This window comes from Arachis ipaensis, chromosome B7 (assembly GCF_059453495.1).
Source record: "Arachis ipaensis isolate K30076 ecotype BB chromosome B7, ASM5945349v1, whole genome shotgun sequence".
In the NCBI taxonomy this organism is placed as follows: domain Eukaryota; kingdom Viridiplantae; phylum Streptophyta; class Magnoliopsida; order Fabales; family Fabaceae; genus Arachis; species Arachis ipaensis.
In genome coordinates this window covers 129425478-129446765 of record NC_142442.1, presented here as the reverse complement: position 1 = coordinate 129446765, position 21288 = coordinate 129425478, and the positions used below count along the sequence as shown (strand labels likewise).

The 21288-nt window shown below is 36.1% G+C and overlaps 1 protein-coding gene and 1 non-coding gene across 2 annotated transcripts; both read right to left on the bottom strand.

The window, feature by feature from the left end:
• Positions 1 to 5938: 5938 nt before the first annotated feature.
• On the bottom strand, positions 5939 to 19656 carry LOC107605863 (ATP-dependent DNA helicase Q-like 4A). Its single transcript, XM_088494986.1, has 7 exons — positions 19604 to 19656; positions 18461 to 18517; positions 6831 to 6963; positions 6654 to 6748; positions 6445 to 6522; positions 6188 to 6368; positions 5939 to 6046 (listed from the first exon to the last, which is right to left on the bottom strand). Exons 1-7 carry the CDS (start codon positions 19654 to 19656, stop codon positions 5939 to 5941), a joined length of 705 nt encoding a protein of 234 aa, XP_088351112.1.
• Positions 12202 to 12309, bottom strand: LOC148554101 (small nucleolar RNA R71). Its single transcript, XR_015893929.1, has one exon. It is a non-coding gene; the product is annotated as a small nucleolar RNA R71 (small nucleolar RNA).
• Positions 19657 to 21288: the final 1632 nt, after the last annotated feature.

Genomic DNA, 21288 nt, shown 5'->3' with positions numbered 1-21288 from the left:
TTTCTTTCTCTTTCTCTATCTTCTCTTCCTCTCTCTCTCTTCTCTCTTGCTTTAGAAAGAAGAGGAGAAAAGAGATAGAAGAGGGATAGAGATTGAGAGAAGGTTAAAAGAGAAAGAGAAAATAGAGAGTAAGAAAATAAATATGAGGAGAGAAAAGGAAGAGAGAAAGAGGAGAAGAGAGAGAAAGAAAAAAAGGAAAGAGAGAGGAGCGAGAGAGAGAAAGAGAGAAAAGAAAAAAAGAGAGAGAGATAGAGAGGGGAGGGAAAGGAGAGAGAGAGAGAGAGAGAGAGAGAGAGAGTGAGAGAGAGAGAGAGAAAGAGAGAAGGAAAAAGAAAGGAGAAAGGAGAGAGATATGGGGGAGAGAGAGAGAGAGATATAGAAGGAGAGGAGAAAGAGAGAGAGGAGGAGGAGAGATAGAAAAATGGGAAGAGATGATTAGAGAGAGGAAGGGAAGGAGAGAGAGAAAGAGAGAGAAGGGAGGGGGAGAAAGAGGGCAAGGAGAGAGAAAGGAACCGAGAGAGCAGAGAGAAAGAGAGAGAGACAGAGAGAGGGGGAGAGAATGAGAGAGAGAAAGAGGGAAGGGAAGAGAGGGAGAGAAGGATAGAGAGACAAGGGAGAGAGAAAGAAAGACAATGTGGAGAGAGAGAGAGAGAGAGAGAGAGAGAGAAAGAGGAAGAAAAAAAAGAGAGAGATAGGAGAGAGAAAGAGGGAAAAAGAAGAGAGAGAGAGAGAGAGAGAGAGGAAGAGATGATGGAAGGGAAGGAGAGAGAGAGAGAGAGAGAGAGAGAGAGAGAGAAGGGGGAGAAAGAGGGAGAGAGAGAAGCGGAGAGAGAGGAAAAGGAGAGAGAGAAGGGGAGGGGAGATAAAGAGAAAAATGAGTGAGAGAGAGAAGAGAGAGAGATGGGGGAAGGAAGGGGGAGAGAAAGGGAGAGGGGAGAGAAATAGGGGAAAAAGAAGAGAGAGAAGGGGAGAGAGAATAAAAAGAGGAGGGAGAGAGAGAGAGAGAGAGAGAGAGAGAGAGGGGGAGGGGGAGAAAGAAAAGGAGAGGACAAAGAGGAGGAGGAGGAGAAAGAGAAAAATGAAAGAGAAAGCGGAGGGAGAGATAGAAAAAGAGAGATAGGAGGAGAGAGAAAAGGGAGAGAAAGAGGAGAGAGAGAGAGAGAGAGGGGGGGGGAGAGAGAGAGAGAAAAGAAGAGAAAGAAGGGAGGGAGAGAGAAAGAGAGAGGAAGGGGGAGAAGGAGGGGGAGAGAGAGAAAAAGAGTATGTAATTTGGTTTTGAAATTAGGTTTTGATTTTAATTTGATTTTGGTTTTGGTTAACCAATTAAAAACCGGTTTTTTAATTTGGTTTTGGTTAAACAATTCTAAAAAATATGGATATGGTTTTTAAAATTATTTTATTAAACAGGTTAACCAAAATGTGGTTATGGTTTTTTAACCGGTTAACCACATTTTGGTTTTTTTATGAACACCCCTAACTTTTAGCACCTTATGATCGTACTAAAAGTTTAGGCGTTACTTACCTCTAAACATTTTTATTTTATACTATCTTTATTTAATATCGAGCCTTTGCGAATACGAACCAGAATTTTAATCAAGAAAACGAAGAGTCTTCATTTTTAACCACTTAATCAAAATGATTCATACATATATTCACGTAGCATTGTATACTTAGAATTATACCAAGATTCTCAAATACAAGTCCTACCCCTCTAAAAATCAAAGACAATAAATGGCGAGGGGAAAATCCAAGGCTAAACCAAATACAGAAGATACGGATATATATGTACATAAGGCTCTGATGTTTAGTCACGGCTCCGCGTTAAGGATTTTTAAACCTGTTGCTGAAAGAAAAATTTATAAGGGGTGAGAACATCGTCCTCGCATGTCCTCAGCAGGGTAAGTGAATACCGTAAAAGTAATGAACGAAATGTGAATAATTGACTTTACTCAGTAAAACTATTCTTTTATCAAATTTTTGAAAATACTTTTTAATTTTACTTTAGACAATTAATTGCTTTCTTTAAAATTTCTAAAGTTAAAACAAAACTCATTTACAACATTAATTATTAATCACTTCAATACATAAACTAATAGTACCAAAGATCCAATTGAACACACAAGCAAGGAAGAATAAGACAACTAGCACAATCACAAGGAAAATACAACAAGCAAAACACAACCAAATACAAATGCGCAAACAATATGATGCATGTCTTCCCTAAGCAGGCCATGAGCTCATGCATCGGTTGTCTACCCGCAACTCGATGTTACTAGGGGCGAACCCCGAATATGGTCTCTTTACCATGTCAGTCAGGCACAATTATCATCATGGGCGAACCCATGTCAGTCAGGATATCTTGGCATCACGGTAAGAAACAGGCTATTAGTCAGACGAACATTCTCGCATTAGCAATCTTAGACTATCAGTCAGGTGGGTACTTTCGCATTAGCAATTTGGCACAAAGGTTCATTCAAACATACAATATTCAATTATCCTTTCATTTCTAGTTTCTCATTCCTTTTCTTTTTGTCATACCTCCATATCACCATGTTACCAAGCATACCTTCGCATCACCAAATAATCAATCACTCTTATCTTCACATCACCTCATAAGTATACTTTCAATCTTAGCATTAAAATATTTAACTTGCAAATACCCAAACTTTTTTAACATTTAATCAAGATAAAAGCCATTTTTCTTAATAAATCGAACTTATTTCCTAACTTAAAACAAAATCTTTTCTCAATATATTGAACTTAAAACATTATACTTTTCTTAATAAATCGAACTAAAAAACAAGAATCTTTTCTTAATAAATCGAAATCAATTAATACGATTCTTAAATCAAATTTTCTTTTAAATAATGCTTTAAACAAGTTTTAGAGTTTTATAAAAAAATTTCTATAGCATTTCTTCTAAAATCTAGGCTTTGCCACCCTTAAAAAGTCCCTACCAAATCTTCAATTCTCAAAAACCCTTCTTGATAACTCAAACAAATCAAATTCAATATTATAATTCTATTTTTAATTCTTAAAGATCACTTCCAATAAATTAAATTTTTAATACAAAAATCCTTTTCTCTATTATGAGTAAATATGTAAATCAAATCTTTTTCTAACATAGAGTAATTTCTCAAAATAAGTTTGTAAATCAGGTTTTCCAAAATAAAATTATTTTTTCCGTATATTTTTACAAGAATTCGGACAGAACCTCCTCTTAAAAGTAGACTTCACCACCCTCACGACTCCCTCACTTTCATCATTCCTTAACTTATCTCATTTCAAACCAGTACTCAATTCAGAATCAATCAAATTAATTACTAAACCAGTCAAGCCAACCATTTCATCCGTCCCATACAATTCCGATCAATACACTATTCTCAATTCATACATCATTTTACCAAAGCATACACATAATTTATTCACAGCCACAATTTCGACAATTCTCACCACAATCAACTAGAAATTAGAATTTTTAGCATCCTCAAACATTCAGGGAACCAAACACATATTCGTCAAATTCAGTTATTTTCATAGTCACAAATCTAACACAAATTCTCCATTCAACTAGTCTAGACAGTCAGAAATTATTTGCAATTACTCATTAAGCTTTTGAGCATTCATGAATTAAAAACTTTTAATTTTAAAACAAACTTCCTACTTCCGTAGGAAATTAAAATCAACGAAAACTTTGGAGAAGCTTTCTGACCGAGCTGCTGAAGAAGGAAACGTTAGAAATTGTCTGTACCTCTTAGAACTCCAATTGGCCGAACTCAAGAGAAAGAGGAACTACGTTATCGTCAACTTCTACCAAAAAAAAGTAATGCCAACGTATATAGGAGGAGGATACGAACACTTTTATCGAATTAGATTTTTTATTGGAGTTACGGATCTAAAAAAATCGAAGTTGAAAGCTTTGGTGAGGGTTACGATTCCATGGAAGCTCACATTCTCTTTCTCGGTTTTTCTTTCTTTTTATTGTCCGTGACAAGAATGAATGAATGGAAAGGAATAAGTGAATGTGATGATTAATGAGGATTTGTGGTGTAAACCTCATTAGGTGGCATGACCAATTAATGAAAGAAAGCATGTGTCATATTTGTACATGTATATATATATAGTAGTAGTAGTAATAATAATAATAATAATAATAATAATTCTTTTATATAATTTATATTTTTTTTGAAACATCTCATTATAATAAAAATGGTTTAAAAATTCTAATGGATTTTAAATTTAGAGTATCATAAAATTTTAATTTAATTATTTTTGGAAAAATAATTTTATTTAAATAAAATAATAAATCATGAATAACTCATATTTAATTTTCAAAAACTCGAGTTGTTATAGCAGTAGTGATTCCAGCAACCTCCAGTAGCAGCAGCGACAAGATCTGCGCATTATTGCTGCCCTTGCTCGACGATTTGTGTTCGCTACTGTTGCTACTCCATCAACGAGGGCTATGAACGTTCCATGCCTTCCCTTCATAAGCACGCATGAGGTCCTGCATGATGGTGGCACTCTCGATTCTCTTAAGATCCGCTTCGATAACCCAATTCTTGGTCTTTGTGTTGCCTTTTACAAGAACGTCATGGACTCTGATTGGGATTATCTCCAACGACAGCCTCTGTGCCAGCGTTTCGATCTTGAAGCGTGCTCACAAAGCTTCGAGGCTGGGGACTGAGGGGTTCGAAGATTCGGTAATACGTCGTTATCGTGGTCTTTTTTAATTTTTAATTTTTAATTTTTGTTGCTTCATTCTCTAATTCTGCATCTCTATAATCTGATTTATTATTGAATTGTAGATCTATGATTGTTGAATTTGAATGCTCTATTTTTGTTGTTGGGATTTGAATTTGTGTTTGCGGTTCTATTAGTTTTGTTGTTATCTTGGTAATAATATGGTTCTGTTGAGGCATTGTTGTTTGAATTTAAATGTAAAATTTTAAAATTTGAATGTTCCTCGTCTTCAAAATGAATTTTCTAGTAGTAATGAGTAACTTTTCTTTTTAATCATTCTCTCACTCTCTCTGTTTTGGCTTTCTCATTCACTCTTCCTCCCTTACTCAATGGTGGTGGTAAAGAGAAGGATTTGGGGATGGTGGTGACGGTAGTAATAGTGGTAGTTAGGCACTACAAAAAAAGGGTTAAAATGGCAATTTTTTAAGGTAATTACGGCAGTTACAACTGCCATTATTGCCGAAAATGGCACCTCCAAAAAACGCCAGAATTCTGGGCGCCATTCTGGTTATTACGGCGGTTTTCTGAAAACCGCCGTAATAACTAGTGGATAATACGGCGGTTTTTTGGCGGTTAAAATGGCGATTTTTAACCGCCATTTTAACCAAATAAAACGGAGGTTTTGTTGTTGTTTAAAATGGCAGTTTGTAACCACCGTTTTTACCTGGGTTTAATGGCATCCTCCTCGTTTAAAATGGCGGTTTGTAACCGAACCGCCATTTTTACCTGGGTTTAATGGCATCCTCCTCATTTAAAATGGCGTTTGTAACCGCCGTTGTTACCTGGGTTTAATGGCATCCTCCTCGTTTAAAATAGCGTTTATAACCGCCGTTTTTACCTGTATTTAATGGCATCTTTTTCGTTTAAAATAGCATTTCTAAACGCCGTTTTTACCAGGGTTTAATGGCATTCTTTTTGTTTAAAATGACATTTTTTAACTGCCGTTTTTACCGGATAAAAATAATATTTTTTATCTTTTAAAATACAGTTTTTACTATTATTTTTATCTTGCTAAATAAATAATTTTTTATTAAAATTCCACAATAACAAAATCATAATCCATAGACAAAATATTATATAACTCAAAGTATTAAACATAATATATAATTTTTAGTATTACAAATAAAAAATAATAACTCCTATACAAAGTATCAAATTAAGAAATATTGTTAGTTCTATTACATTGGGAGTTTTCCTAGAGATGCTCAACAAATTTGCTACAGATCATTCCAACATTTTCATTGTTCATGTCCGTGTAAATAAATATTACCTGCAAAAGAAAATTGAACGTTAGAAATAAATAGTTGCTCAAATAAATATCAAACTACCAATATTTTGAATTAAAAACTAAACCAACAGGCTCACAAGAGGGACTAGATATTAAAAAAATTTATTCATTAATATATATATTCTAAAGGTAAGAAAATTATTCTTGTATGTACATTTTGATTTTTTTAGTCAACTCATCATCATCCTCAAGATTTCTATCTAGGCCTCCATTTGCATCTCGTCTCCTTTTTGCAGAATCAGCACTGCCATTGCTGCTTTTATCCAACTTGTAATACTCATTAATAGTATTTTCAATGGTTTCCAGTATCTGATCACCATAATTGCTTACCTTGGCCCTGTGTTAAACAGAAACATCTGTGAATGCCGACTCAGTTAACCAGTACATTTGATTAATTCGTAGAATGAACTTACTTGCTCATGCCATTGAGTTCAAGGAGTTTTTCCTTTGTTCTTGGTACTTTCTTGCTCATCAGCTGCAACAGAGAATTACTATATAACAGAAACAACAGCTCATCAGATGCTTAGCATTCAAAGAAAAAATTTCAATTGAATTAAACTATTCATAATCCATTACTGCACAAGATTAAATGAGCTCTATACAGAAAACTTGTGTAACAAACCAGAATACGTGGTGACCCAAGACATTGTCTCCAGATTCACCAAGAATAGTTGCCTGCAGCAACGGCAATGCTGAGTATAACTTTGCTAAAAGATTCTGAAATAAAGTTCTATCAAAGACAATTCAAGACATATTAGAAAATTGAACAAAAAGAACCGTAAAGAAACCCATTATATACCATGTCAACTTGAGTTTGGGGCTGAGCAGGAGTATCAATTTGATGACTATTTTGTTTTCCAGATGTCAGAGATCCTTTAGCTGGAGTGAACTCGTACTTCGCTAATTTTGATGCTTTTATGGACGATGGGAACCTACAACATTTCAGGATGCTATTAAGTAGGAATATAATACTGAGAAAGAGTGTGTTGTAGATGTTAAAAATGAGGCTAGAGAAGGTTGAGACAATAATTCAAAGTAACTTTGATGTATCAAGCTAACAATATCTGAGCGCTAACAGAATTGGACCCCCAAAATTCTGACTGACAGATTCAATCAAGAAATAGCTTCATGAGATCGACAAACCTCAGTATAATTCTCTGGCCCCCAGCAACAGGTTGCGGACCTTGGGGTCATTTACCTGCAAAACAATTCAACCCGTTGGACAGCTTACTATTATTTAAAGTCTAACTACGAAGGCTGCAACAACAGCTATAGAAGCACAACAAGCACATAAGAAACTTTTGAAAATAAATTGCAGGATTCAAACATAGACTATTTCTTTCAATACCTTCAATATTGATGATACGGATCCATAAAAATCACTTTTTTTAACCTCCTCCACAAGAAAATCCTCTACAACAAGATGATGCAATACTCGGGAAGAAGCCTCACCCTTAGCTAGATGCTTCCCAGCAGCATGAAGGCTCAAAGTATCATGACGGTGTTTCTTGACCTGATTTTAACATTAAAAGTACATAACTAGAGGACATATTTAATAGCTAAATAGGGCAAGAAAATATTTGTAACAGTGAAGAGAGGAGAAATAAAACAAGTTATCTCAGTGGCATACCAACTGGCTTAAGGATCCACGATAGACTTCTAATATATGTGATGATGAGACCTTCTGCCCAGTTAGCTTAACCAGTTCAACCTAAAAAGAGGCAATCAAACGAACTGAGAAATAGTGAATTTGATATTGATATTAATATCACATACTTCTCTGCCAGTGATCCGCATATCAAGCTGACGATACATGTAAAATTTCCAAGGGAAAGCTGGATTTTGTATCTAACATTTAAGGTTCAAAGTACAATCAAATGAGACGAATATCACATTTTAAGAGGAAATGATTCTGAAAGACCATCAGCACCTTTAGCGCAACGACATCATTTGGATCACTGTTGACACAGGCCTTGTATACTTGAGCAAAACCACCTTGTCCAGCGCAACCTTTGATATGGTACTTCCTCCCGCCGTTGGATATCATGATAAGGACCATTGATGAGCGGATAATTTATACGCTTTTTGACATTGTTTTTAGTATGTTTTTAGTAGGATCTAGTTACTTTTAGGGATGTTTTTAATAGATTTTGTGTTAAATTCACATTTCTGGACTTTACTATGAGTTTGTGTGTTTTTCTGTGATTTCAGGTATTTTCTGGCTGAAATTGAGGGACTTGAGCAGAAATCAGATTCAGAGGTTGAAAAAGGACTGCTGATGCTGTTGGATTCTGACCTCCCTGCACTCAAAGTGGATTTTCTGGAGATACAGAACTCGAAATGGCGCGCTTCCAATTGCGTTGGAAAGTAGACATCCAGGGCTTTCCAGCAATATATAATAGTTCATACTTTGGCCAAGAATTGACGACGTAAACTGGCGTTCAACGCCAGCTTTCTACCCAAATCTGGCGTCCAGCGCCAGAAAAGGATCCAAAACCAGAGTTGAACGCCCAAACTGGCACAAAAACTGGCGTTCAACTCCACAAATGGCCTCTGCACGTGCAACACTTAAGCTCAGCCCAAACACACACCAAGTGGGCCCCGGAAGTGGATTTATACATCAAATACTTACTCATGTAAACCCTAGTAGCTAGTTTATTATAAATAGGACCTCTTACTATTGTATTAGGCATCTTTGGATTACCTTATGATCCTTTGATCACGTTTTAGGGGGCTGGCCATCTCGGCCATGCCTGGACCTTCACTTATATATTTTTAACGGTAGAGTTTCTACACTCCATAGATTAAGGTGTGGAGCTTTGTTGTTCCTCAAAGATTAATGCAAAGTACTACTGTTTTCTATTCAATTCTTCTTATTTCGCTTCTAAGATATCCATTCACACCCAAGAACGTGATGAAGGTGATGATTATGTGTGACGCTCATCATCCTTCTCCCTTATGAACGCGTGTCTGACAAACACTTCTGTTCTACATGAAATAAGCTAGAATGAGTATCTCTTAGATCTCCTAACCAGAATCTTCGTGGCGTAAGCTAGAATGATGGCGGCATTCAAGAGAATCCGGAAGGTCTAAACCTTGTCTGTGGTATTCCGAGTAGGATTCAATGATTGAATGACTGTGACGAGCTCCTAACTCGCGATTGCAGGGCGTTAGTGACAGACGCAAAAGGATAGTAAATCCTATTCCAGCATGATCGAGAACCGACAGATGAATAGCCGTGCCGTGACAGGGTGCGTGAGCATATTATTCACTGAGAGGATAAGATGAAGCCATTGACAAGGGTGATGCCTCCAGACGATTAGCCGTGCCGTGACAGGGCATTGGATCATTTTCCCGAGAGATGACCGAAAGTAGCCATTGACAGTGGTGATGTATCACATAAAGCCAGCCATGGAAGGAAGTAAGACTGATTGGATGAAGATAGCAGGAAAGCAGAGGTTCAGAGGAACGAAAAGCATCTCCATTCGCTTATCTGAAATTCCTACCAATGAATTACATAAGTATCTCTATCCCTATTTTATTATATAATATTCGAAAACATCATTATCACTTTATATCTGCCTGACTGAGATTTACAAGGTGACCATAGCTTGCTTCATACCAACAATCTCCGTGGGATTCGACCCTTACTCACGTAAGGTATTACTTGGACGACCCAGTGCACTTGCTGGTTAGTTGTATCGAAGTTGTGACAATTATGAATTAAGATCAGAGCACCAAGCTTTGGAGCCATTACCAGGATTTGTTCGAGCCTGGAGATCACAATTTCGTGCACCAAGTTTTTGGCGCCGTTGCCGGGGATTGTTTGAGTTTGGACAACTGACGGTTCATCTTGTTGCTCAGATTAGGTAATTTTCTTTTTGTTTTGTTTTCAAAAATTTTTCAAAAAGCTTTCAAAAATTTTTCTTTTGTTTTCGAAAAAAAAAAGTTTTAAAATAAAAATGTTTTCAAAAATAAATTATTCTATGACTTCAAAATTTTTAAGAATGAATTCTAGTGTTTCAGGAAGCATGGCTGGCTGTAAAGCCATGTCTAATACAACTGTAGAGCATGTTAGACGTGTCATGTCTGAGTTACATACTAAAGCTTGGCTGGCTATTAAGCCAAGCCTGACCCTTTGATTGGAGTTTTAGAGCATAAGATTCCTGGAATTCATATTAAAAATTTTGAATCCTTATTTTTCTCTTTTTAATTTTCGAAAAATATAAAATAAAAATCCAAAAAATTAGAAAATCATAAAAATCAAAAATATTTTTGTGTTTCTTGTTTGAGTCTTGAGTCATATCATAAGTTTGGTGTCACTTGCATATGCATCTTGCATTTTTTTCGAAAATATCATGCATTCATAGTGTTCTTCATGATCTTCAAGTTGTTCTTGGTAAGTCTTCTTGTTTGATCTTGATGATTTTTTATTTTGTGACTTTTCATGTTTATCATATGCATTCTTGAATTCTTAGTGCGTAAGCATTAAAGAATTCTAAGTTTGGTGTCTTGCATGTTTTCTTTGCTTTAAAATTTTTTCAAAATTGTGTCTATGATGTTCATCTTGACATTCATGGTGTTCTTGGTGTTCATCTTGACATTCATAGCATTCTTGCATGCATTCATTGTTTTGATCTAAAAATTTCATGCATTGCATAATTTTCATGTTTTCATAAAAATTCAAAAAATCAAAAAAAATATCTTTCCCTTTTTCTCTCATCAAATTCGAAAATTTGAGTTGACTTTTTTAAAAATTTTTAAAATCAAATTGTTTCTCATGAGTCAAATCAAATTTTCAATTTGAAAATCTTATCTTTTTCAAAATCTTTTTCAAAAATCAAATCTTTTTCAAAATTCTTAGTTATTTTCGAAAATTCCAAAAATATTTTTCAAAAATCTTTTTCTTATTTTTATATCAAATTTTCGAAAATAACATAATCAATTAATGTTTTGATTCAAAAATTTGAAGTTTGTTACTTGCTTGTTAAGAAAGATTCAAACTTTAAGTTCTAGAATCATATCTTGTGATTTCTTGTGAATCAAGTCATTAATTGTGATTTTTAAAAAATCAAATCTTTTTCAAAAACTAATTTCTATCATATCTTTTCAAAAATATCTTCTTATCTTATCTTTTTCAAAAATATCTTTTCAAAATATATTTTCTAACTTCCTAACTTCCTATCTTTTCAAAATTTGTTTCAACTAACTAACTAACTTTTTGTTTGTTTCTTATCTTTTTCAAAACCACCTAACTAACTCTCTCTCTCTCTCATTTTCGAAAATATCTCTCCCCTTTTTCAAAATTTCTTTTTAATTTATTAATTATTTTAATTTTTTAAAACTTAAATTTCGAAAAAAAAAATTTACTAACCTTTTTCAAAAACTATTTTCAAAAACCACTAACTCTTTTTCAAAATAACTTTCGAAAATTATCCCTCCCTCATCTCATTCTATTTATTCATTCATATCCTAACATCTCATCTCACATCTCTTCCATTGGTACAGTTGTGTTTCTTCCTTTACATCACATCCTTTATCTCCCCCTCTTCTTCCACTCACAAAGGGATCGCTATACTGTGGTATAAAGGATCTCTATTATTATTATCATTTTTCTGGCCATTCTTCCTTGTCATATGAGCAGGAGCAAGGATAAGAACATTCTTGTGGAAGCAGATCCAGAACCTGAAAGGACTCTGAAGAGAAAATTAAGAGAAGCTAAAATACAACAATCCAGAGATAACCTTTCAGAAATTTTCAAACAGGCAGAGGAGATGGCAGCCGAAAATAATAATAATGAAAGGAGGATGCTTGGTGACTTTACTGCACCTAATTCCAATTTACATGGAAGAAGCATCTCCATTCCTGCCATTGGAGCAAACAACTTTGAGCTGAAACCTCAATTAGTTTCTCTGATGCAGCAGAACTGCAAGTTTCATGGACTTCCATCTGAAGATCCTTTTCAGTTCTTAACTGAATTCTTGCAGATATGTGATACTGTTAAGACTAATGGAGTAGATCCTGAAGTCTACAGGCTCATGCTTTTCCCTTTTGCTGTAAGAGACAGAGCTAGATTATGGTTGGATTCTCAACCCAAAGACAGCCTGAAATCTTGGGATAAGCTGGTCACGGCTTTCTTAGCCAAGTACTTTCCTCCTCAAAAGCTGAGCAAGCTTAGAGCTGATGTTCAAACCTTCAGACAGAAAGAAGGTGAATCCCTCTATGAAACTTGGGAAAGATACAAACAGTTGACCAAAAAGTGTCCTTCTGACATGCTTTCAGAATGGACCATCCTGGATATATTCTATGATGGTTTATCTGAGCTATCAAAGATGTCACTGGACACTTCTGCAGGTGGATCCATTCACCTAAAGAAAATGCCTGCAGAAGCTCAAGAACTCATTGACATGGTTGCTAATAACCAGTTCATGTACACTTCTGAAAGGAATCCTGTGAGTAATGGGACGCCTATGAAGAAGGGAGTTCTTGAAGTTGATACTCTGAATGCCATATTGGCTCAGAATAAAATATTGACTCAGCAAGTCAATATGATCTCTCAGAGTCTGCATGGAATGCAAGCTGCATCCAACAGTACTCAAGAAGCTTCTTATGAAGAAGAAGCTTATGATCCTGAGAACCCTGCAATAGCAGAGGTGAATTACTTAGGTGAACCTTATGGAAACACCTATAACTCATCATGGAGAAATCATCCAAATTTCTCATGGAAGGATCAAAAGCCTCAACAAGGCTTTAATAATGGTGGAAGAAACAGGTTTAGCAATAGCAAACCTTTTCCATCATCAACTCAGCAACAGACAGAGAACTCTGAACAAAATGCTTCTAATTTAGCAAACTTAGTCTCTGATCTATCTAAGGCCACTGTAAGTTTCATGAATGAAACAAAATCTTCCATTAGAAATCTGGAAGCACAAGTGGGCCAGCTGAGTAAAAGGATCACTGAAATCCCTCCTAGTACTCTCCCAAGCAATACAGAAGAGAATCCAAAAGGAGAGTGCAAGGCCATTGACATAAGCGCCATGGCCGAACCTGTGAGGAGAGGAGAGGATGTGAATCCCAAGGAGGAAGACCTCCTGGGACGTCCAGTGGTCAATAAGAAGCTTCCCTCTGAGGAACCAAAGGACTCTAAGGCTCATCTAGAGACCATAGAGATTCCATTGAACCTCCTTATGCCCTTCATGAGCTCTGATGAGTATTCCTCTCCTGAAGAGAATGAGGATGTTACTGAAGAGCAAGCTGCCAAGTCTCTTGGTGCAATCATGAAGCTGAATGCCAAACTATTTGGCATTGATACTTGGGAAGTTGAACCTCCCTTGTTCATCAATGAACTAAGTGATCTGGATCAACTGACATTGCCTCAGAAGAGACAGGATCCTAGAAAGTTCATAATACCCTGTACCATAGGCACCATGATCTTTAAGGCTCTGTGTGACCTTGGTTCAGGAATAAACCTCATGCCCCTCTCTGTAATAGAGAAACTGGGAATCTATGGGGTGCAAGCTGCTAAAATCTCATTAGAGATGGCAGACAGCTCTAGAAAACAGGCTTATGGACAAGTAGAGGACGTGTTAGTAAAGGTTGAAGGCCTTTACATCCCTGCTGATTTCATAGTCCTGGATACTGGAAAGGAAAAGGATGAATCCATCATCCTAGGAAGACCTTTCCTGGCCATAGCAAGAGCTGTGATTGATGTTGACAGAGGTGAAATAGTCCTCCAATGGAATGAGGACTCCCTTGGGTTTAAAACTCAAGGATCTCCCTCTGCAACCATGGAGAGGAAGCAGAAAAAGCTTCTCTCCAAGCAGAGTCAACCAGAGCCCCCACAGTCAAACTCTAAGTTTGGTGTTGGGAGGCCACAACCAAACTCTAAGTTTGGTGTTGAAACTCCCATATCCAAACTCTAAGTTTGGTGTTGGAGAGTCTAAACAAAGCTCTGCACATCTGTGAGGCTCCATGAGAGCCCACTGTCAAGCTATTGACATTAAAGAAGCGCTTGTTGGGAGGCAACCCAATGTTTATCTAATTCTTATTTTTATTGTTTTTCATGTTTTCTTAGGTTCATGATCATGTGGAGTCACAAAATAAACAAAAAAATCAAAAACGGAATCAAAAACAGCAGAAGAAAAATCACACCCTGGAGGAGCATCTGTCTGGCGTTCAAACGCCAGAACAGAGCATAGTTCTGGCGCTGAACGCCCAGAATGGGAGCATCCTGGCGCTGAACGCCCAGAACAAGCATGGTTCTGGCGTTCAACGCTAGAAATGGCAGCAAAGGGGCGTTGAACGCCCAAAATGGGCACCAACCTGGCGCTGAACGCTCAGAGTTGTGTGCAAGGGCATTTTACATGCCTTGACACCTCAGGATCTGTGGACCCCACAGGATCCCCACCTACCTCATCATCTCTCTTTCCATTCATGATCATCCCTTCTGTTTTCCATTTACCACTCACATCCTTACACCCACTTACCTTCAAAATTCAACATCTCTTCCCCACCCAATCCCACCCATATGGCCGAATACACACCTCCCTCCATCTCCTCTATATCTTCTTCTTCTTCTATTCTTTCTTCTTTTGCTCGAGGGTGAGCAACATTCTAAGTTTGGTGTGGTAAAAGCATAGCTTTTTTGTTTTTTTCCATAACCATTGATGGCACCTAAGGCCAGAGAAGCCTCTAGAAAGAGGAAAGGGAAGACAAAAGCTTCCATCAAGGGTCTATAGCTCAGTGGTAGAACATTTGACTGCAAATCAAGAGATCCCTGAGATACCTCAGGGGATACATTTTCTTCCACACAATTATTGGAAGCAACTAAGGGTGGAACATCAAGAGCACTCCATCATCCTTCATGAAATCAGAGAAGATCTAAAAGCAATGAAGGAGGAGCAGCAAAGACAAGGAAGAGACATAGAAGAGCTCAAGGACATCACTAAGGTGGACTCATTCCTTGTTCTTACTTTCTCTGTTTTTCATTTTCTATGTTATGTGCTTATCTATGTTTGTGTCTTCATTACATGATCATTAGTAGTAGTAACTATGTCTTAAAGTTATAAATGTCCTATGAATCCATCACCTCTCTTAAAAAAAATGTTTTAATTCAAAAGAACAAGAAGTACATGAGTTTTGAATTTATCCTTGAACTTAGTTTAATTATATTGATGTGGTGACAATGCTTCTTGTTTTCTGAATGTATGCTTGAACAGTGCATATGTCTTTTGAAGTTGTTGTTTAAGAATGTTAAATATGTTGGCTCTTGAAAGAATGATGACTAGGAGACATGTTATTTGATAATCTGAAAAATCATAAAAATGATTCTTGAAGCAAGAAAAAGCAGCAAGGAACAAAGCTTGCAGAAAAAAAAATAGAAAAAAAAAATAGGCGAAAAAAATAGAAAGAAAAAGAAAAAGCAAGCAGAAAAAGCCAAAAGCTCTTAAAACCAAGAGGCAAGAGCAAAAAGCCAATAACCCTTAAAACCAAAAGGCAAGGGCAAATAAAAAGGATCCCAAGGCTTTGAGCATCAGTGGATAGGAGGGCCTAAAGGAATAAAATCCTGGTCTAAGCGGCTAAACCAAGCTGTCCCTAACCATGTGCTTGTGGCGTGTAGGTGTCAAGTGAAAACTTGAGACTGAGCGGTTAAAGTCAAGGTCCAAAGCAAAAAAAAAAAGAGTGTGCTTAAGAACCCTGGACACCTCTAATTGGGGACTTTAGCAAAGCTGAGTCACAATCTGAAAAGGTTCACCCAATTATGTGTCTGTGGCATTTATGTATCCGGTGGTAATACTGGAAAACAAAGTGCTTAGGGCCACGGCCAAGACTCATAAAATAGCTGTGTTCAAGAATCATCATACTGAACTAGGAGAATCAATAACACTATCTGAACTCTGAGTTCCTATAGATGCCAATCATTCTGAACCTCAATGGATTAAGTGAGATGCCAAAACTATTCAAGAGGCAAAAAGCTATAAGTCCCGCTCATATGATTGAAGCTCTGTTTCATTGATAGTTTGGAATTTATAGTATATTCTATTCTTTTTATCCTATTTTGATTTTCAGTTGCTTGGGGACAAGCAACAATTTAAGTTTGGTGTTGTGATGAGCGGATAATTTATACGCTTTTTGACATTATTTTTAGTATGTTTTTAGTAGGATCTAGTTACTTTTAGGGATGTTTTTAATAGATTTTGTGTTAAATTCACATTTCTGGACTTTACTATGAGTTTGTGTGTTTTTCTGTGATTTCAGGTATTTTCTGGCTGAAATTGAGGGACTTGAGCAGAAATCAGATTCAGAGGTTGAAAAAGGACTGCTGATGCTGTTGGATTCTGACCTCCCTGCACTCAAAGTGGATTTTCTGGAGCTACAGAACTCGAAATGGCGCGCTTCCAATTGCGTTGGAAAGTAGACATCCAGGGCTTTCCAGCAATATATAATAGTCCATACTTTGGCCAAGAATTGACGACGTAAACTGGCGTTCAACGCCAGCTTTCTACCCAAATCTGGCGTCCAGCGCCAGAAAAGGATCCAAAACCAGAGTTGAACGCCCAAACTGGCACAAAAACTGGCATTCAACTCCATAAATGGCCTCTGCACGTGCAACACTTAAGCTCAGCCCAAACACACACCAAGTGGGCCCCGGAAGTGGATTTATACATCAAATACTTACTCATGTAAACCCTAGTAGCTAGTTTATTATAAATAGGACCTCTTACTATTGTATTAGGCATCTTTGGATTACCTTATGATCCTTTGATCATGTTTTAGGGGGCTGGCCATCTCGGCCATGCCTGGACCTTCACTTATGTATTTTTAACGGTAGAGTTTCTACACTCCATAGATTAAGGTGTGGAGCTCTGTTGTTCCTCAAAGATTAATGCAAAGTACTACTGTTTTCTATTCAATTCTTCTTATTTCGCTTCTAAGATATCCATTCGCACCCAAGAACGTGATGAAGGTGATGATTATGTGTGACGCTCATCATCCTTCTCCCTTATGAACACGTGTCTGACAAACACTTCTGTTCTACATGAAATAAGCTAGAATGAGTATCTCTTAGATCTCCTAACTAGAATCTTCGTGGCGTAAGCTAGAATGATGGCGGCATTCAAGAGAATCCGGAAGGTCTAAACCTTGTCTGTGGTATTCCGAGTAGGATTCAATGATTGAATGACTGTGACGAGCTCCTAACTCGCGATTGCAGGGCGTTAGTGACAGACGCAAAAGGATAGTAAATCCTATTCCAGCATGATCGAGAACCGACAGATGAATAGCCGTGCCGTGACAGGGTGCGTGAGCATATTATTCACTGAGAGGATAAGATGAAGCCATTGACAAGGGTGATGCCTCCAGACGATTAGCCGTGCCGTGACAGGGCATTGGATCATTTTCCCGAGAGATGACCGAAAGTAGCCATTGACAGTGGTGATGTATCACATAAAGCCAGCCATGGAAGGAAGTAAAACTGATTGGATGAAGATAGCAGGAAAGCAGAGGTTCAGAGGAACGAAAAACATCTCCATTCGCTTATCTGAAATTCCTACCAATGAATTACATAAGTATCTCTATCCCTATTTTATTATATAATATTCGAAAACACCATTATCACTTTATATCTGCCTGACTGAGATTTACAAGGTGACCATAGCTTGCTTCATACCAACAATCTCCGTGGGATTCGACCCTTACTCACGTAAGGTATTACTTGGACGACCCAGTGCACTTGCTGGTTAGTTGTATCGAAGTTGTGACAATTATGAATTAAGATCAGAGCACCAAGCTTTGGAGCCATTACCAGGATTTGTTCGAGCCTGGAGATCACAATTTCGTGCACCAACCATCAAGAGAATGAATGAAGCCAGTAAAGGAAAAGAATAAAGACTATGAAACTATATAAAATACACTGATATGATCATGTTGTGGTGTCTTACAAGAGATGAACACTAACTGCTGTTGATAATAGGAAAAACCCTTATCCTAGACAAATAAGGAAACGATGACGTAATAATAGAAAGAACCAAAACTACTCCTAAGATTTTTTATTGAGATACCAAAAAGATATACACTCTTTATTTCTAACAATAGATAAACCTAATTTTGTAGAAACTATCTGCAACAACATTGTCTTTGGAAGACAAGCTAACATCTCTGGGGAGACATCATAAACTCAGATTCAATGGAAATTTCGTTGCAGGGTCAATTTTTAGCACATATCATGAACTCACAATTTTTTAGCATCTCCTATGAAATTTATGGTATTAATTTATATATGATACAACTGTTCCTATTCCGTCAGAAATACAAGAAGATAAAGCAAGTAAATTCATATATAAATGAATTCTTCAGATTGATCATAAAGCTAGGAGCAGTCAGACAATTACGTCCCAATGATGAAGACAAGAGTAAGGATATGAATATTACCTATCTCTATAACTTTGTTCCTTGATGCATTCTTCAAAGTAGATAAGGCCACTTTTCCTGTATAAGATTTAGTGCTCAAGTGATACCCCTGAAATGCATTTATACAAGCATAAAGCACCTGAATCCTTGTCAGATGCAGTAAATCAAACATGTATATAACAAAGAATATAAATATCTCACATAAAATTTTTTAATTGTAGGATTTATCTTCTTCATCAGGTCTTCCAAAATAGAGGAATCCCATGGATTAATGCCAATGTTTCCCAACTCTGTGGATCCCTTATAATCAATCTGAAATTAAAATTGTAACTTTAAAATTATAAACTCAAATTCTAACTTTAAAATTGTAAACTCAAATTCTAACTTTAAAATTCCAAAATCTAATTGAGCTAAACGATGCTACGACTGTCCAAATCAAGTCAACATGTCAAACTCAAATTCTAACTTTAGAATTCCAAAATTTAATTGAGCTAAATGATGTTGCGGCTGCCAGCTCTAATTATTTATATATTCAGAGAATAAAGTAACTTTATTGTTACATAAAGCAATAGACATCACAAGTATTGTGCAGTCAAAACTAGGCCAATAATTAAAACCTGTCACATAAGCACAAAATCTGGCATATAAAATCTGGTTCCCTAAATACTAAAAATATTTCAACAGATAGCACAGAGGAACAAAACTATTTTGCTTCTATACTGCCATTATGTGTACAAACTATGACTAAATCTAACAACAGAGACGTGTCAAATTTCAGCAGATGCTCTATGGAAACCAGACAATTGCTACATGCTGAACTAGCACTACTGCACGAGAAGCTGCAACTTCTTCATTCCATTACTAACTCTCATGCTGTAATTCATCCTTTCTTTCTTTTTAATTTCATTGAATCTCCTAAATTTAGAAAATGTTCATTCAGTATCCTTACATACATGTCTTTATTTTCTGCCATAGATATCTTTAATTCCAAAATAACTGGATAAAGAAGAATTCAAAGACGTAACTGATTACAAATTTATCTATGATAGAAATTAATTAATTCCAATTTCAAATCTTTATCAGCATATCCAATTTCACAGTAGCAAAAAGCAGAGAAATAATTTGCACTTTTGAACCCTAGAATGTAAAAAGTAGCAAGCTGACCTGCCATATCCAGAACGAAAGGGAGGCGTTAAGGATTTTCGCGGAGAAGACATAGAGTTAGGACGGCGAGGAGAGGAAGCTAGAGGAGACGTCACCGAAGGAGATCACCGCTGAAGGAGATGTCGCCTAAGGAGGTCGTCGCTGGATGAGATATCACTGGAGAAGATTGTCGTCGGAGAGAAAGAAGATCGTACGTCATCGCACAGGCCAGGGGCAGCGACTATGGAGAAACAACGTCGGCAAAAAGCGGTTCCGTGACGTGAGGAAGCGACTATGGGAAAGAAAGCGCGTGTGTGGCTTGGAACCTTCGATTCCGTTGGAAACAGCGACGCTGGAGGGTGAAAGCGTAGTGGATGAAGCAACATAGACGAAGGAGAGAAGGCAGAGGCCACCGTATGCATAGTGTTAAAAGGGTTCTGGAATTAGGGATTGCAAATTTTTGCCTTTTATACCTACGTGATAATGGCGGTTCAAAACCGCCAGAATTTTCAGAACCGCCACCAAATATAAGTTAATTATGGCAGCTACAAAAAATGCCATAATGTTTAGATATTATGGCGGTTTTTAAAACCGCCGTAATATAAATGCCATTTTAAATTATTTTTTTGGTAGTGAGGGATGAAAGTGGTGGTGAAAAAGAATTTGGATGAAAATGGTAGTGTAGAGTAAAATAAAAAGTTAGAGTTAGATTATATTAGAGAGTATTTTAGGAATTTTAAATTATTTTTTAGGATTCGGATAGTTTTGCTAACAAAAATTTATCTTTCATGAATAAAAATGATAATTTTATTTATTTGTGAGTAGATTTATTAATATTCTAAATTTTTATAAATAAAAATAGTAGTTTACTCTTAACTGGACTATAATAAAAAGCTTAGAAGCCTAAGCAGTAGACAACTTGTATGTATTGATTAATCTAATACATTTTTTTTTTCGAATTCACTTTTTATTACCTTGTAGTTATAACTTATAGTTATAAGTCCACCCAAGACTTAATTATCTATTTTTGTATGTTATATCATGTCTTATTGGGTTGATAATAAAAACATTTTAAGCACTGACTATCTTAGATGTGTAATACATAATTTATTACATATTCTAAATACATTCAAGATATGATATAAATATACAAATTAAGTACTGAGTATCCAGGATACGTATATAAATATGATATTCAGTACTCGCGATATAATTATTTTGTTAAAAATAGTTAGTAGTCGATATCTATTTTGTCATTTGAGTTTTTTTTTTTTTTAAGTTTTGAAAAATTTTGAAATTGCATATAACTCAACGTTAGAATTACATACATTCCAAAAATATTGACAGGCTAAATGCTTAGTTTGTATGTTTTTTTATTTTAAATATTTAAGTTATTGAAGTGTTATGATATTTTGATTTATTTAATTTTAAAGTTGATATATTATTATTTCTTGATTTAATTAGTTGAAAATTCTATATTTTCTATATATTAAGATATTTGAATCTTAGTAGGTAGAGCTAGCATTAGTGTTAGGAATATTACTTTAAATTTAAATGGTTTAAATTGTTCAAATAATTAGAAGAGTATTATTAAAAATAGAATCCGGTTAACTATATATGAAGCTATAGTTATTTTAACAAAAAAAACTTTTTATTAAGTTAACATGTTAATAATATAATTTAATTAAATTGTTTGCTCTGTTATA

Bases quoted from the DNA above. Each gene is read 5' to 3' on its own strand.
- LOC107605863 (XM_088494986.1), bottom strand. From the start codon at position 19,656: ATGTCTTCTCCGCGAAAATCCTTAACGCCTCCCTTTCGTTCTGGATAT. The intron at 6,749-6,830 runs GTATATAATGGG...ACTTTATTTCAG, and splicing joins CCCAAACTCAAGTTGACATG to AATCTTTTAGCAAAGTTATA. The intron at 6,523-6,653 runs GTTTGTTACACA...TCTGTTATATAG, and splicing joins TTGGGTCACCACGTATTCTG to TAATTCTCTGTTGCAGCTGA.